Here is a 14510-nt window from a genome sequence, read left to right as displayed (position 1 = left end):
GAAATAGAAAAGGAATGAACACATGGAGACTAAAAAGCATGCTACTAAAAAAACAATAGGTCAATGATGAAATCAAAGAAGAATTCAGAAAATACCTGGATACAAACAAAAATGAAAACACAACCTTACAAAATCTATGGGATGCAGCAAAAGCAGTTATAAGAGGCAGTTTCATAGCAATACAGGCCTTCTTCAAGAAGAATAAAAACCTTAAATAAACAACCTATCCTACCACTTAAAAGAGTTAGAAAAAAAAAAAGAACAAAGAAAGCCCAAAGTCAGCAGAAGGAAGGAAATGATAAAGATCAGAGAGGAAATAAATAAAATAGAGATCAAAAATAGAAAAAAATCAGTAAAACCAAGAGCTGGTTTTTTGAAAAGATAAACAAAATCAACAAACCTCTACCCAGGCTCACCAAGAAGAAAAGAGAGATAACCCAAATAAACATAATAAATGAAAGGGGAGAAATAGCAATACCAAAGATACAAAAATCATAAGAGAATACTATGAACAATTATGTGCCAACAAATCAGACAACATAAATTAAATGGACAGGTTTCTAGAAATATACAGTTTGCCAAGACTGAGTCAAGAAGAAAGAGATAATTTGAACAGACCGATCACTAGAAATGAAATAGAATCTGTAATTTTAAAAAACTCCCTGCAAACAGAAGTCCAGGACCAGGCAGCTTCAATGGGGAATTCTACCAAACATATAAAAAAGAACTAATACTTATTCTCAAACTATTCCAAAAAATTGAAGAGGAGGAAACAAATTCATTCTTTGAGGCCACCATGATCCTGACACCAAAACCAGACAAAGACACTACAAAAAAAGAAAATTACAGGCCAATATCTTTGATGAATATAGATGCAAAAAGCCTCAATGAAATATTAGGAAACCAAATCCAACAATACATAAGAAGGATTATACACCATGATCAAATTGGATTCGTTCCAGGGTCACAAGGATGGTTCAGCATTCACAAATCAATCAATGTGATAACCACGTTAACAAAATGAAAGTCAAAAACCCCATGATCATCTCAATAGATGCAGAAAAGGCATTTGACAAAATTCAACATCCATTCATGATAAAAACTCTCACCAAAGTGGGTATAGAAGGAACAAATCTCAACATAGTAAAAGCCATTTACAACAGACCCACAACCAACATGATACTCAATGGTGAAAAGCTGAAAGCTGTCCTGCTAAAATTCAGGAACAAGACAAGGATACTCACTCTCACAACTTCTATTTAACATAGTACCGGAAGACCTAGCCCCAGCAATCAGACAAGAAAAAGAAGTGAAATGTATCCAAATTGGAAGGGAAGAGGTAAAACTGTCACTATTTGCAGATGACATGATATTCTATATAGAGAACCCAGAGAACCCTAAAGTCTCCACTCAGAAACTATTAGAACTGATAAATGAATTCAGCAAGGTAGCAGAATATAAGATTAATATACAGAAATCTGTTGTATTTCTTTACACTAATATTGAAATATCAGAAAGATAAAGTAAAAACAAATCCCATTTAAAATCATGTCAAAATAAATAAAACACATAGGAGTAAACTTAACCAAGGAAGTGAAAGACTTATACTCTAAAAACTAAAAACTATTGATAAAGGAAATTGAAGATGATTCAAAGAAATGGAAAGATACCCCCATTCTCTTGAATTGGACAAAATAATATTGTTAAAATGGCCATACTGCCCAAGGCAATCTATAGATTTAATGCGGTCTCTATCAAAACACCCATGACATTTTCACAGAACTAGAATAAATCATCCTATAAATTATATGGTAACACAAAAGGCCCCAAATTGCCAAAGCAATCCTGAGGAAAAAGAACAAAGCTGAAAGCATAACCCTTCCAGAATTAGGAATCAGCATAGTATGGCACAAAAACAGACATATAGACAAAAGGAACAGAATAGAGAGCCCAGAAATAATCTCACACTCTTACGGTCAATTAATCTACAATTAGGATGCAAGAATATACAGTACAGGGACTTCCCTGGTGGTGCAGTGGATAAGACTCCATGCTCCCAATGCAGGGGGCCTAGGTTTGATCCCTGGTCTGGGAACTAGATCCCACATGCATGCCGCAACTGAGAGTTTGCATGCCACAACTAAAGACCCCACATGACGCAATTAAGGAGCTGGCAAACTGCAACTAAGGAGCCCTGGAGCTGCAACTAAGACTCCACACAACCAAATAAATAAAAATAAATAAATATTTATTTTTTAAAAAAGAATATACAGTAGAGAAAAGACAGTCTCTTCAGCTAGTGGTATTGGGAATGCTTGACAGCTACATGTAAATCAATGAAATTAGAACACTTCCTCACACCATATACAAAAATAAACTCAAAATTATATAAAGACCAAAATATAAGACGTGACACCATAAAACTCCTAGAAGAGAACATAGGCAAAACATTCTTAGACATATATCATAGAAACATTTTCTTAGATCAGTCTTCCAAGGCAAAAGAAGTAAAAGCAAAAATAAACAAGTAAGACCTAATCAAACTTAAAAGCTTTTGCACAGCAAAGGAAACCATCAACAAAATGAAAAGGCAGCCTACAGAATGGGAGAAAATATCTGCAAACAGTGCAACCAACAAGGGGTTAACATGCAAAATATACAAATAGCTCACATAACTCAGTATTGAAAAAACAAAAAACTCAATCAAAAAATGGGCAGAAGACCTAAATAGACAATTCTCCAAAGAAGACATACAGATGACCAAGAGGCACATGAAAAATGCTCAATATCGCTAATTATTAGAGAAGTGCAAATGAAAACTACAATGAGGAATCACCTCACACCTGTCAGAATGGCCATGATTAAGAAGTCTACAAATCATAAATGCTAGAGAGGATGTGGAGAAAAGGGAACCCTTCTACACTGTTGGTGGGAATGTGAATTGTGCAGCTTCTATGGAAAACATTATGGTGGGTCCTTAAAAAACTAAAAATAGAGTTACTATATGATCCAGCAATCCTACTCCTGGGTATATATCTGGAAAAGAGAAAAAGTCTAATTCGAAAAGATACATGCACCCCAATGTTCATAGAAGTGCTATTTACAGTAGCCAAGACATAGAAACAACCGAAGTGTCCATCAACAGATGACTGGCTTAAGAAGATGTGATGTGTGTATATGTGTGTGTGTGTATACACACACACACATAATGGAATATCACTCAGTCATAAAAAAAGAATGAAGTATTGCCATTTGCAGCAACATGGGTGGACCTAGAAAATATTATACTTAGTGAAATCAGTCAGACAGAGATAGGCAAATACTATATGATATTACTTATATGTGGGATCTAAAAAATAATACAGATGAGCTTATTTACAAAACAGAAACAGACTCAAAGACATAGAAAAGAAACTTATGGTTACCAAAGCAGGGGATAGAGGGAGGGATAAATTAGGAGTATGGGATTAACAGATACAAACTACTATACATAAAATAGGTTAGCAACAAGACCTATAAGTTCCCAGTATAGCACTGGGAACTATATTCAATATTTTACAATAATCTATAATGGAAAAGAATCTGAAAAAAATAACTGAATCACTATGATGTAAGCCTGAAACTAGCACAATACTATACTTCAACTATACTTCAATTAAATATACACACACACACACACACACACACACACACACACACACACATACACGTGTGTGTGTGTCTTGGGGCCAACGGGCAGCACCACAGTGGGGTGACCACCCTTACCCGTCATCCCTACTCATCGACACCGTTTCTCTTATTTTACTCAGAAGGCAGTTTGCAGTAGCTCCTGCCAAGAGAGTTCCTCTCACTTTCAGTGTTATGCGTACTGTGTCTGGGTAAGATGTTATTAGAAGAAGGTGAGTGGAGGCCATACTTGAACTCTATATTCTCTTTTCAACTTTTCTGTAAATCTGAAGTTAATACAAAGTAAGGCCATGAAATAGGTGATCATTACCTCAGCTGTCTCCTATAATTGAGAGTTTCATAAAGGGAAAATGGTAATAATACATTTAATTCAGTTTGCATCGGTTTAACCTAAAGGAGTAAAAGAAAAGCTCTGTTAATAATTTCTCATTTTTAAGTTCAAGTAAACAGGACAGTAATGGTTCCATTATTTTAGGACATGAGAATGAAAATTGCTAAAAGATGTAGGTTTAGATAAGAGACTCTTGGGAGAAAGTAGTGAAGGTGGCCTATGAAGCCAGATTTCAAAACAAGTGAGGACACAGGAGCATTGAATTATAAAGCAACTGTATATAAATAATGGTGTCTTTCAGTGAGTCTGCATGGATGAGAGAATATTTATAGATGCAGAAATCTTCATATGCTCTTAGGATCAGAAGGAAAACCTAGTAATAAGAGATTTTGGATGCTGGAAATAGGAGACAGTGGATTTGATACTTTCCTAAAGGAAGTAGGGGTAGGTAGATGAAAGACCATGCAGATGAGGAACTTGGCTGTGATTTAGAGATGGTAAACAAAATGTACAGTGATCATCAAGCACTCATCACCCAGCAGTTCCTGACTTGGTTTCATCTACACCCCTGCCCACTTGCCCCCTCCCATATTGTTTGTGAAGCAAATCCTCAGCAGGTATAATTTCATCCATATATATTGTAGTATGTATCGCTTAAAAATCCCCTTTAAAAAATAACCAGCACCAGTTTCACCCCTAAAAATAATAATAATCCCTAATGTCACCAAATACCCAGTCTCTGTTCGAAAGTCCAATTAGTTCATATATGTAAGAAATGATTTCATTTTCTTACAGTTTGAAGCAATATATAAAGAAATTCAAACCATTATAATCAGACAATATCTCTTAAGTCTTTATAGTAGACTTCTTTTCCCTTGACATTTATGTATTGAAGAATCTAGATCATTTGTCCTTGACTTAGTCAGTTCTGGCTGTTATAAGAAAATACCATAGACTGGGTGGCTTAAACAGTGAATATTTACTTCTCACAGTTCTGGAGGCTGGGAGGTCCAAGTCAAGGTGCAGCATAAATCTACCACTTACTAGTTGTATGTTCTTTGTCAAATAACTCTTTGAAACCCTTCTGAGTGTCTTGTAGTTGTAATATGAAGCAGCCTCGATGGCACCTTCTGGATATGGGCACTGCCACCCACTGTCACAATGCTGGCCGCCCTGCTGGTACCCACTCTTTGGTGCTGCCATGATCTCCAGTGGGAGCCTTTGTCAGCATCTCCCGGGGCTGTTGCTTTTTTTTTCCCACCAGCAATGTAGGAAGCCCATAGTATAGAAGCAGTATAATACACATATAGATACATATTAGTCTGGGGACAAAGAGCTGATATTTCATTTGTTTAGAGTCTAGAAGGAAAGTATAGACCCACCATTTCCCTTATGTCCCAACTTGATTACAGGTTCATTTCTGAAATAGGTTGGACACATAGTGATTAATTTTCAAAATGGTTGGACCAGGGATAGTTACCAGTATATGGAGGACTATTGTCAGCTGCTAACATCTGTGTCCAAAAACCCTAACATGAAACCTTAAGAGAACTACTGTTGGTGCCTGAGGAGTTGAGTCCTCTCGGTAATAATAACTGCATGAATGAAATCAGCATTTGGATGGGGAAAGAATATCCCATATTGGAAAGTAATCATAGCTTTAATACTTGTGTGTGTGTGTTTGTGTGTGTGTGTGTGTGTGTGTGTACGTGCTTTGACAGCTTTTTGGAGACTACAGCCTATTTCTTCATGAGACCAAAAATTGGAGAGAAGGAGGTGTCCCCAAATGTTTTCTTCAGTATCTGGCATGAATTCAGCTCCGACTTTAAAGACTTTTGGAAGAAAGAAAACAAACTTATTCTACAAGAGAGGTAGGTGTTTTTCATTTACACAGTGGCACTTTGAAACTGGTGTTTTCTCGGGTGTGGCCAATTACAGCTTGCCAACTTTTATAGCCTGAATGAAAAATTAGGTCCTAACCCTGGGTGTCCAGTCTGAGAGGGTGCTGAGATCGGACAGTATTTTCAGCCTGAGTAAGAAAAGTCAGCACAATGGCTGTGATGCTACAAAGGACAGCTAGGGTGATGGTTTGCCAGGACCATCTTCTGGTAAAACAGCTTCTGTGATGAGGAGGCCACACAGAAGCAAACAAGGTAAGAACAGGAGTGAAAGACCCCTGCCGAGATGACAAACCCACTCACTTCAAAAGACCATAAGGTAAGATAAATCAGTTTGGTTTTATTTTCACTCAATTCATTAGATACTGTCAAAATTTCACCATTCGTATCAAAATTTCTCCCAGGTGTCACCAAGAAACTGGTGATCAATATTTTTTAAAAGATTTTTCAAGAATCTTATCAGATCACATCGCGTTTCCTTAAGTAAATTCTTTCAGGAATGAAGGGAAGTTTCTCTTCTTAGGTCCATGAAATAGAGTCTCTGTCACTTGATTATGAAGGTCACAGAGGTGTCCTGTTACCAAATCAGGAAGCAGGCTGGCCCACGCACTGCAGCATCCCCAAGTAGCTGGGTCTGGAGGGAGAAGGAAAAGGAAACCAAACCCTAATCCTGAACCAATTACTGCGCTTTCCAACATCCTGGCCCTAACAAGGACTTTGCTTTAGAAAACTTACCTCCTAAGGGACTTTATCCCTCAGAGCACAAAATTCCACAGTTTTTGGCTTATCATCTTCATTTTGGTCTTGCTTACATACAAAACCACACTCGCCTGCCTAGTCTTCATCTGTAAGTAGATTCTCATCCATCCTTAAATCAGGTGAAGTTAATTGCGGACACGTCCTGAGCGTGTGGACTGTGCCTGGCTTGTGCTCACTCACAGAATTATCTACCTAGAACCCAGGCTCCATCAGAGAAGGGAGTCTGCTTCAGCAAACAACGGACGCAAAAAGAGAGCTGTCTGAGCGGAAGGAAAACACTGAGCTTATTCTACCTCAAAACACATCACCAGGAGTTAACATAAAAGATGAGATGTTAGTCAGAAGTCCATGCAGGTGAGACAGGAGGGAGAATCGTGTAAACACGGACACATTTGGACCACCGTTCACTTCTTTCAGACTTAGCTGTATGTTTCCAGGTTTTCACCCAGCAAGGCTTGCTCAGTTTGGACAACGGTGAGGAGGAAACTGGTTTTAACGTCAGCATGTCACAGATAACCTCCCTTCCTGACTCCCGCTACTCCCCACGTGCCTCCTTCAGCTCTGATCTAAGCCTGGGCCCCTAGGAAGGGCCTGGGGCTCGTTCACACTCGGGAACAAAACGGAAAGATCAGTGTTTCACTTTGCAAGGGAGCTGAGACGATCCTGACGAGAGTGGACATGGTGGGATATAGGCATGGACAGGGCAGGAGTGAGGAGACCATGGTTGGGGGGCAGCTGCCCTGAGGGCACATGGTGAGCAAGTGAATTGCAGCAGAGGTCGCAGGCCCTGTGGAGGTGGCTCTGGAGGTCCTGGCGTGAGATGGCAGCGGGACTCTCGTCTGAGCTCCCATTACTGCGTGGCCTGTAGGGAAGCTGCTGAGAGGCCCCCGTGGAGGTGATGTCGGGAAGGACCAGCCATTTGCAGCCTGTGCTCTCTAAGATAGAGTTGTGTTTCCAGGTAACGCTACGGTTAACAGTCCACTATTTATGATAGTTTATGCATTGGACATGCCCACTGAATATCTCATAAAATCAACCCAATCCTTTTTATACTTCATCCTTTGCTAAAAAAATACGATGGGCTTTTTGAGTCACCCTTGGTGACTTCACTTTCAACTTGGCAGTGCTGTGAACTGGCATGTGACAGGTGCTCTCCACTGCACTTCTCATTTTCCTAAATCATTTGCTTTTAATGAAAGGCTAAGGAAGAACATGTGGCAGGTGAGAGAGCTTCTTTGCCCTCTGACTCCCAAACTATATTACGTCTCTTGGCAAAGAGACTGGTTTGAAAAGTAAGACTGTTGGTCTGAATTGTTTGTAGCAAAATTTTGTCCCTTTCCTTAGTGGAAAACCAGCCACACAATTTCCAGGAGACAGTGTGAAATAAAAACGGCGGGCCCCTTATTCAAAAAGTATTAACAATTTCAAGACAGCAAACGGTTAAACCAAGTGCAGAGCCCTGAGAGGGGGCCCTGTGTGCTGCACAAACGCCCACCCTTGAAGGCGGCATTGCCCTGGTGTAAGCTTGCTGGCACGTGCTGTTTGGTTAGGTGAAAGGGTGTTTCAGGAATGCTCTGATGCCCCCAGATGTGTACAGGACATGGGGTGCAGCCAGTGGAGGGGTTAAACCCCTGACACACCGATGTCAGTGTGAGCAAGGCTTCAAGTGACATGTGCTTCAGGTGGGATGCTCTCCCCAACCTGAGCGTTCCCTCCTCTTCTCCTGTGACATATACTGGCTGCATATTTTCATAGTCCTGTGCTGCTCTTACTTTATACCATGACTGTTTCCATGTTTGCATTTGTCTTTGTTTCCCGGACATGGTGTTTTGTGTCTTCTTTTTCAGTGTCGCTCTCAGGGCCTCTAGGCCGCAGTGCCCCCTTTTGGTGTTTCCATACATATTTGCTGATTTGACTTGTTACATTGTATTTGACGCAGACACGGAAATAAGAACTTAGCCTAGTAAAGTAATGAATGTGTTTTCTTAGGTAATTTAAGTTTGCCACTGGAGGTAATAAAAACCCCACTCCAAACACTGGAAGCAAAAAGGGAGACTTTGTTTAGACGGTCAAACCACAGAAGAGCAGGATGGAAGGTGCCTGTGGATGCCTGAGTACGGAAATCCTAACCAACCACAGCTGTGCAGGGCGGGGTGGGGGGGCTGTTAGTCAGGTGTGTCTGTACCTGCCACCCTCCACCTGTCTTTTAAATGCCCTCTCCTCCTCCTCTCCTCCCTCTCCTCCTCTCTTTCTCTCTCTCATCCTCACTCTCTCACCCTCTCTCACCTTCTAACGCCCTCCCTCCCACCTGCTCTGTGCTCCAGCCTAACTTCCAGGCCAGGCTGTTTCTTTATGGATGGACCCCTGGCCATCAGTCCAGCCATGGCTCACGTTCTCCCAACCCAGGAGGAGAAGGCATTCTCCACCCTGTAGAAGAATCCCAGGGAGGAACTCCAGAGGAGTCGTGTTCATCTTTGGATCAGCCACAGTGACCAAAGGCATGGATACCGTGGTTGGTTCAGCAGTTCACAGACCCAGTCCAGCAGCCAGAGGGGAGTGCTGCCATGGTCGACAGTCTCCTTCTCAGCACTGTCACTGGAGTTAGGGAGAGCAGTTGCCCAAAGAAAGTAAATAATAATCTACTAGCCCTAATTTATTAAGATTTTAAAGATAACCTGTGTAATTAGCAGAATGTCTTAGCATGGTAGAAATAACCCAAAAGATGGTTTAATGGTGTGGTTGAAAATTTCTTTTCTGATCAAGTTTTCCTTGCTCATATTTGGAATGTATACATTGAATAATATGTTTAAGGTTGTAAATACTCTATAAAATGTCTTCATCCCATTCCTTCTAATTGGTGTTTGAGTACGGAGTGGTAGTAACGTATTTTCTGGCTTTTCCTAATGACTCGCATGAGTTAGTAGATGTATTTCTTGAAATGGTGAACTTCTAGTCTATGGTGAAAAGGTCTGCTGTCCTTCTCATTGATGTGGTGTGGAAAACATGAGCATTTGAGTTAGCTCTCCCTTTTGCCCACTTGAGTCCTAGGCAGGCATGCTTTCTTTTTTTTTTTTTTTTAAGATTTTTTTGATATGGACCATTTTTAAATTCTTTATTGAATTTGTTACAATATTGCTTCTGTTTTGTGTTTTGGTTTTTTGGCCGTGAGGCATGTGGGAAGCTTAGTTCCTCCACCAGGGATGGAACACACAACCCCTGCATTGGAAGGTGAAGTCTTAACCACTGGACTGCCAAGGAAGTCCCAAAGCATGGTTTCAAAGTCAGCAAAATGGAGACAGTAATACCTGTTCTGCAGTGAGACTGTGTAACTAAATGAGGTTATATATTAGAGTATAGTGTAACACAGTGTCTCCAAGCTAGATGCTCAGTGGCTCTTTCTCCATGATTTAATATAAATGACGTCCTGATCATGACAACCCACAAGGTCATGTGACATTCTGGTAAGGCGTGTTAAGAACACATCTGTATGAGCCCTGAACCAAGATGGTGGAGTAGAAGGACGTGCTCTCACTCCCTCTTGTGAGAACACCATAATCACAACTAGCTGCTGGACAATCAGTGACAGGAAGACACTGGAACTCATGAAAAAAGACACCCCGCATCCAAAGATAAAGGAGAAGCCACAATGAGACAGTAGGAGGGGCACAATCACAGTAAAATCAAATCCCATAACTGCTGGGTGGGGACTCAGAGACTGGAGAACACTTATACCACAGAAGTCCACCCACTGGAGTAAAGGTTCTGAGCCCCACATCAGGCTTTGCAACCTGGGAGTCCGGCAACGGGAGGAGGAATTCCTAGAGAATCAGACTTTGAAGGCTAGTGGGATTTGATTGCAGGACTTTGACAGGACTGGGGGAAAGAGAGACTCCACCCTTTGGGTGCACACACAAAGTAGTGTGCACATCGAGACCCAGGGGAAGGAGCAGTGACCCCAGGGGACACTGAACCAGACCTACCTGCTGGTGTTGGAGGGTCTCCTGCAGAGGCGGGGGGTGGATGTGTCTCACCGTGGGGACAAAGACACTGGCAACGGAAGTTCTGGGAAGTACTCCTTGGTGTCAGCCCTCCCAGAGTCTGCCATTAGCCCCACCAAAGAGCCCAGGTAGGCTTCAGTGTTGGGTTGCCTCAGGCCAAACAACCAACAGGGAGGGAACCCAGCCCCACCCATCAACAGTCAAGCAGATTAAAGTTTTACTGAGCTCTGCCCATCAGAGCAACAGTCAGCTCTACCCTCCAGCAGTCCCTCCCATCAGGAAACTTGCACAAACCTCTTAGATAGCCTCATCCACCAGAGCGCAGACAGCAGAAGCAAGAAGAACTGCAAGCCTGCAGCCTGTGGAACAAAAACCACATTCACAGAAAGATAGACAAGATGAAAAGGCACAGTGCTATGTACCAGATGAAGGAAGAAGATAAAACCCCAGAAAAACAACTAAATGAAGTGGAGATAGGCAACCTTCCAGAAAAATAATTCAGAATAATGATAGTGAAGATGATCCAGGATCTCAGAAAAAGAATAGAGGCAAAGATCGAGAAGATGCAAGAAATGTTTACCAAAGACCTAGAAGAACTAAAGAACAAACAAACAGAGATGAACAATACAATAACTGAAATGAAAACTACACTAGAAGGAATCAATAGCAGAATAACTGAGGCAGAAGAACGGATAAGTGACCTGGAAGAGAGAATGGTGGAATTCACTGCTGCAGAACAGAATAAAGAAAAAAGAATGAAAAGAAATGAAGACAGCCTAAGAGACCTCTGGGACAACATTAAACACAACAACATTCACATTATAGGGGCCCCAGAAGGAGAAGAGAGAGAAAAAGGACCCAAGAAAATATTTGAAGAGATTATAGTTGAAAACTTATTGAAAAGAAAAATTATTGAAAGCAGCAAGGGAAAAATGACAAATAACATACAAGGGAACTCCCATAAGGTTAACAGCTGATTTCTCAGCAGAAACTCTACAAGCCAGAAGGGAGTGGCATGATATACTTAAAGTGATGAAAGGGAAGAACCTACAACCAAGATTACTCTACACGGCAAGGATCTCATTCAGATTTGATGGAGAAATCAAAAGCTTTACAGACAAGCAAAAGTTAAGAGAATTCAGCACCACCAAACCAGCTCTACAACAAATGCTAAAGGAACTTCTCTAAGTGGGAAACACAAGAGAAGAAAAGGACGTACAAAAACAAACCCCCAAAAATTAAGAAAATGGTCATAGGAACATACATATTGATAATTACCTTAAACGTGAATGGATTAAATGCTCCAGCCAAAAGACACAGGCTGGCTGAATGGATACAAAAACAAGACCCATATATATGCTGTCTACAAGAGACCCACTTCAGACCTAAGGACACATACAGACTGAAAGTGAGGGGATGGAAAAAGATATTCCATGCAAATGGAAATGAAAAGAAAGCTGGAGTAGCAATACTCATATCAGATAAAATAGACTTTAAAATAAAGAATGTTAAAAGAGACAAGGAAGGACACTACATAATGATCAAGGGAGCAATCCAAGAAGAAGATATAACAATTATAAATATATATGCACCCAACATAGGAGCACTTCAATACATAAGGTAACTGCTAACAGTTATAAAAGAGGAAATCGACAGTAACACAATAATAGTGGGGGACTTTATAACACCTCATTTACACCAATTGACAGATCATCCAAAATGAAAATAAAAAAGGAAACAGAAGCTTTAAATGACACAATAGACCAGATAGATTTAATTGATATTTATAGGACATTCCATCCAAAAACAGCAGATTACACTTTCTTCTCAAGTGCGCATGGAACATTCTCCAGGATAGATCACATCTTGGGTCCCAAATGAAGCCTCAGTAAATTTAAGAAAATTGAAATCATATGAAGCATCTTTTCTGACCACAACGCTATGAGATTAGAAATGAATTTCAGGGAAAAAAATGTAAAAAACACAAACACATGGAGGATAAACAGTACGTTACTAACTAATCAAGAGATCACTGAAGAAATCAAAGAGGAAGTCAAAAGATACCTAGAGACAAATGACAATGAAATCACGACGATACAAAACCTATGGGATGTGGCAAAAGCAGTTCTGAGAGGGAAGTTTATAGCTATACAAGCCTACCTCAAGAAACAAGAAAAATCTCCAATAAACCATCTAACCTTACAGCTAAAGGAACTAGAGAAAGAAGAACAAACAAAACCCAAAGTTAGCAGATGGAAGGAAATCATAAAGATCAGAGCAGAAATAAATGAAATAGAAACAAAGAAAACAATAGCAAAGATCAATAAAACTAAAAGCTAATTCTTTGAAAAGATAAACAAAATTGATAAACCATTAGCCTGACTCATCAAGAAACAGAGGGAGAGGACTCAAATCAATAAAATTAGAAATGAAAAAGGGGAAGTTACAATAGACACCGCAGAAATACAAAGCATCCTAAGAGACTACTACAAGCAACTCTATGCCAATAAAATGGACAACCTGGAAGAAATGGACAGATTCTTAGAAAGGGATAACCTTCCAAGACTGAACCAGGAAGAAATAGAAAATATGAACAGACCAATCACAAGTAATGCAATTGAAACTGTGATTAAAAATCTTCCAGAAAACAAAAGTCCAGGACCAGATGGCTTCACAGGTGAATTCTATCAAACATTTAGAGAAGAGCTAACACCCATCCTTCTCAAACTCTTCCAAAAAATTGCAGAGGAAGGAGCACTCCCAAACTCATTCTATGAGGCCACCATCAGCCTGATACCAAAACCAGACAAAGATACTACAAAAAAAGAAAATTACTGACCAATTTCACTGATAAATATAGATGCAAAAATCCTCAACAAAATACTAGCAAACAGAATCCAACAACACATTAAAAGGATCATTCCCATGATCAAGTGGGATTTATTGCAGGGATGCAAGGATTCTTCAATATACGCAAATCAATCAATGTGATACACCATATTAACAAATTGAAGGAAAAAACCATATGATCATCTCAATAGATGCAGAAAAAGCTTTTGACAAACTTCAACACCCATTTATGATAAAAAACTCTCCAGAAATTGGACATAGAGGGAACCTACCTCAACATAATAAAGGCCATATACGAGAAACAAACAGCAAACATCATTCTCAATGGTGAAAAACTGAAAGCATTTCCTCTAAGATCAGGAACAAGAGAAGGATGTCCACTCTCACCACTATTATTCAACATAATTTTGGAAGGCCCAGCCACAGCAGTCAGAGAAGAAAAAGAAATAAAAGGAATACAAATTGGAAAAGAAGAAATAAAAGTGTCACTGTTTGCAGACGACATGATACTATACATAGAGAATCCTAAAAATGCCACCAGAAAACTACTAGAGCTAATCAATGAATTTGGTAAAGTTGCAGGATACAAAAGACAGAAGTCTCTTGCATTCCTATACACTAATAATGCAAAATCTGAAAGAAAAATTAAGGAAACACTCCCATTTACCATTGCAATGAAAAGAATAAATTACCTAGGAATAAACCTACCTAGGGAGACAAAAGACCTGTATGCAGAGAACTATAAGACACTGATGAAAGAAATTAAAGATGATAGCAACAGATGGAGAGATATACCATGTTCTTGGATTGGAAGAATCAATATTGTGAAAATGACTATACTACCCAAAGCAATCTACAGATTCAATGCAATCCCTATCAAATTACCAATGGCATTTTTTATGGAACTAGAACAAAAAGTCTTAAAATTTGTATGGAGACACAAAAGACCCCAAATAGCCAAAGCAGTCTTGAGGGAAAAAAACGGAG

The 14510-nt window shown here is 39.9% G+C and overlaps 1 protein-coding gene across 1 annotated transcript in view; it reads left to right on the top strand.

The window, feature by feature from the left end:
• The window catches only part of FMN2 (formin 2), a 294117-nt gene that overhangs the window by 258173 nt on the left and 21434 nt on the right, over positions 1 to 14510 (top strand). Inside the window, exon 14 of the mRNA XM_059899583.1 lies at positions 5740 to 5889. Coding sequence (XP_059755566.1) covers positions 5740 to 5889 — 150 coding nt within the window. The remainder of the gene's footprint in view (positions 1 to 5739; positions 5890 to 14510) is intronic.

This window comes from Balaenoptera ricei, chromosome 16 (genome assembly GCF_028023285.1).
Source record: "Balaenoptera ricei isolate mBalRic1 chromosome 16, mBalRic1.hap2, whole genome shotgun sequence".
Classification (NCBI taxonomy): domain Eukaryota; kingdom Metazoa; phylum Chordata; class Mammalia; order Artiodactyla; family Balaenopteridae; genus Balaenoptera; species Balaenoptera ricei.
This window is presented reverse-complemented; position numbering and strand designations above follow the sequence as displayed.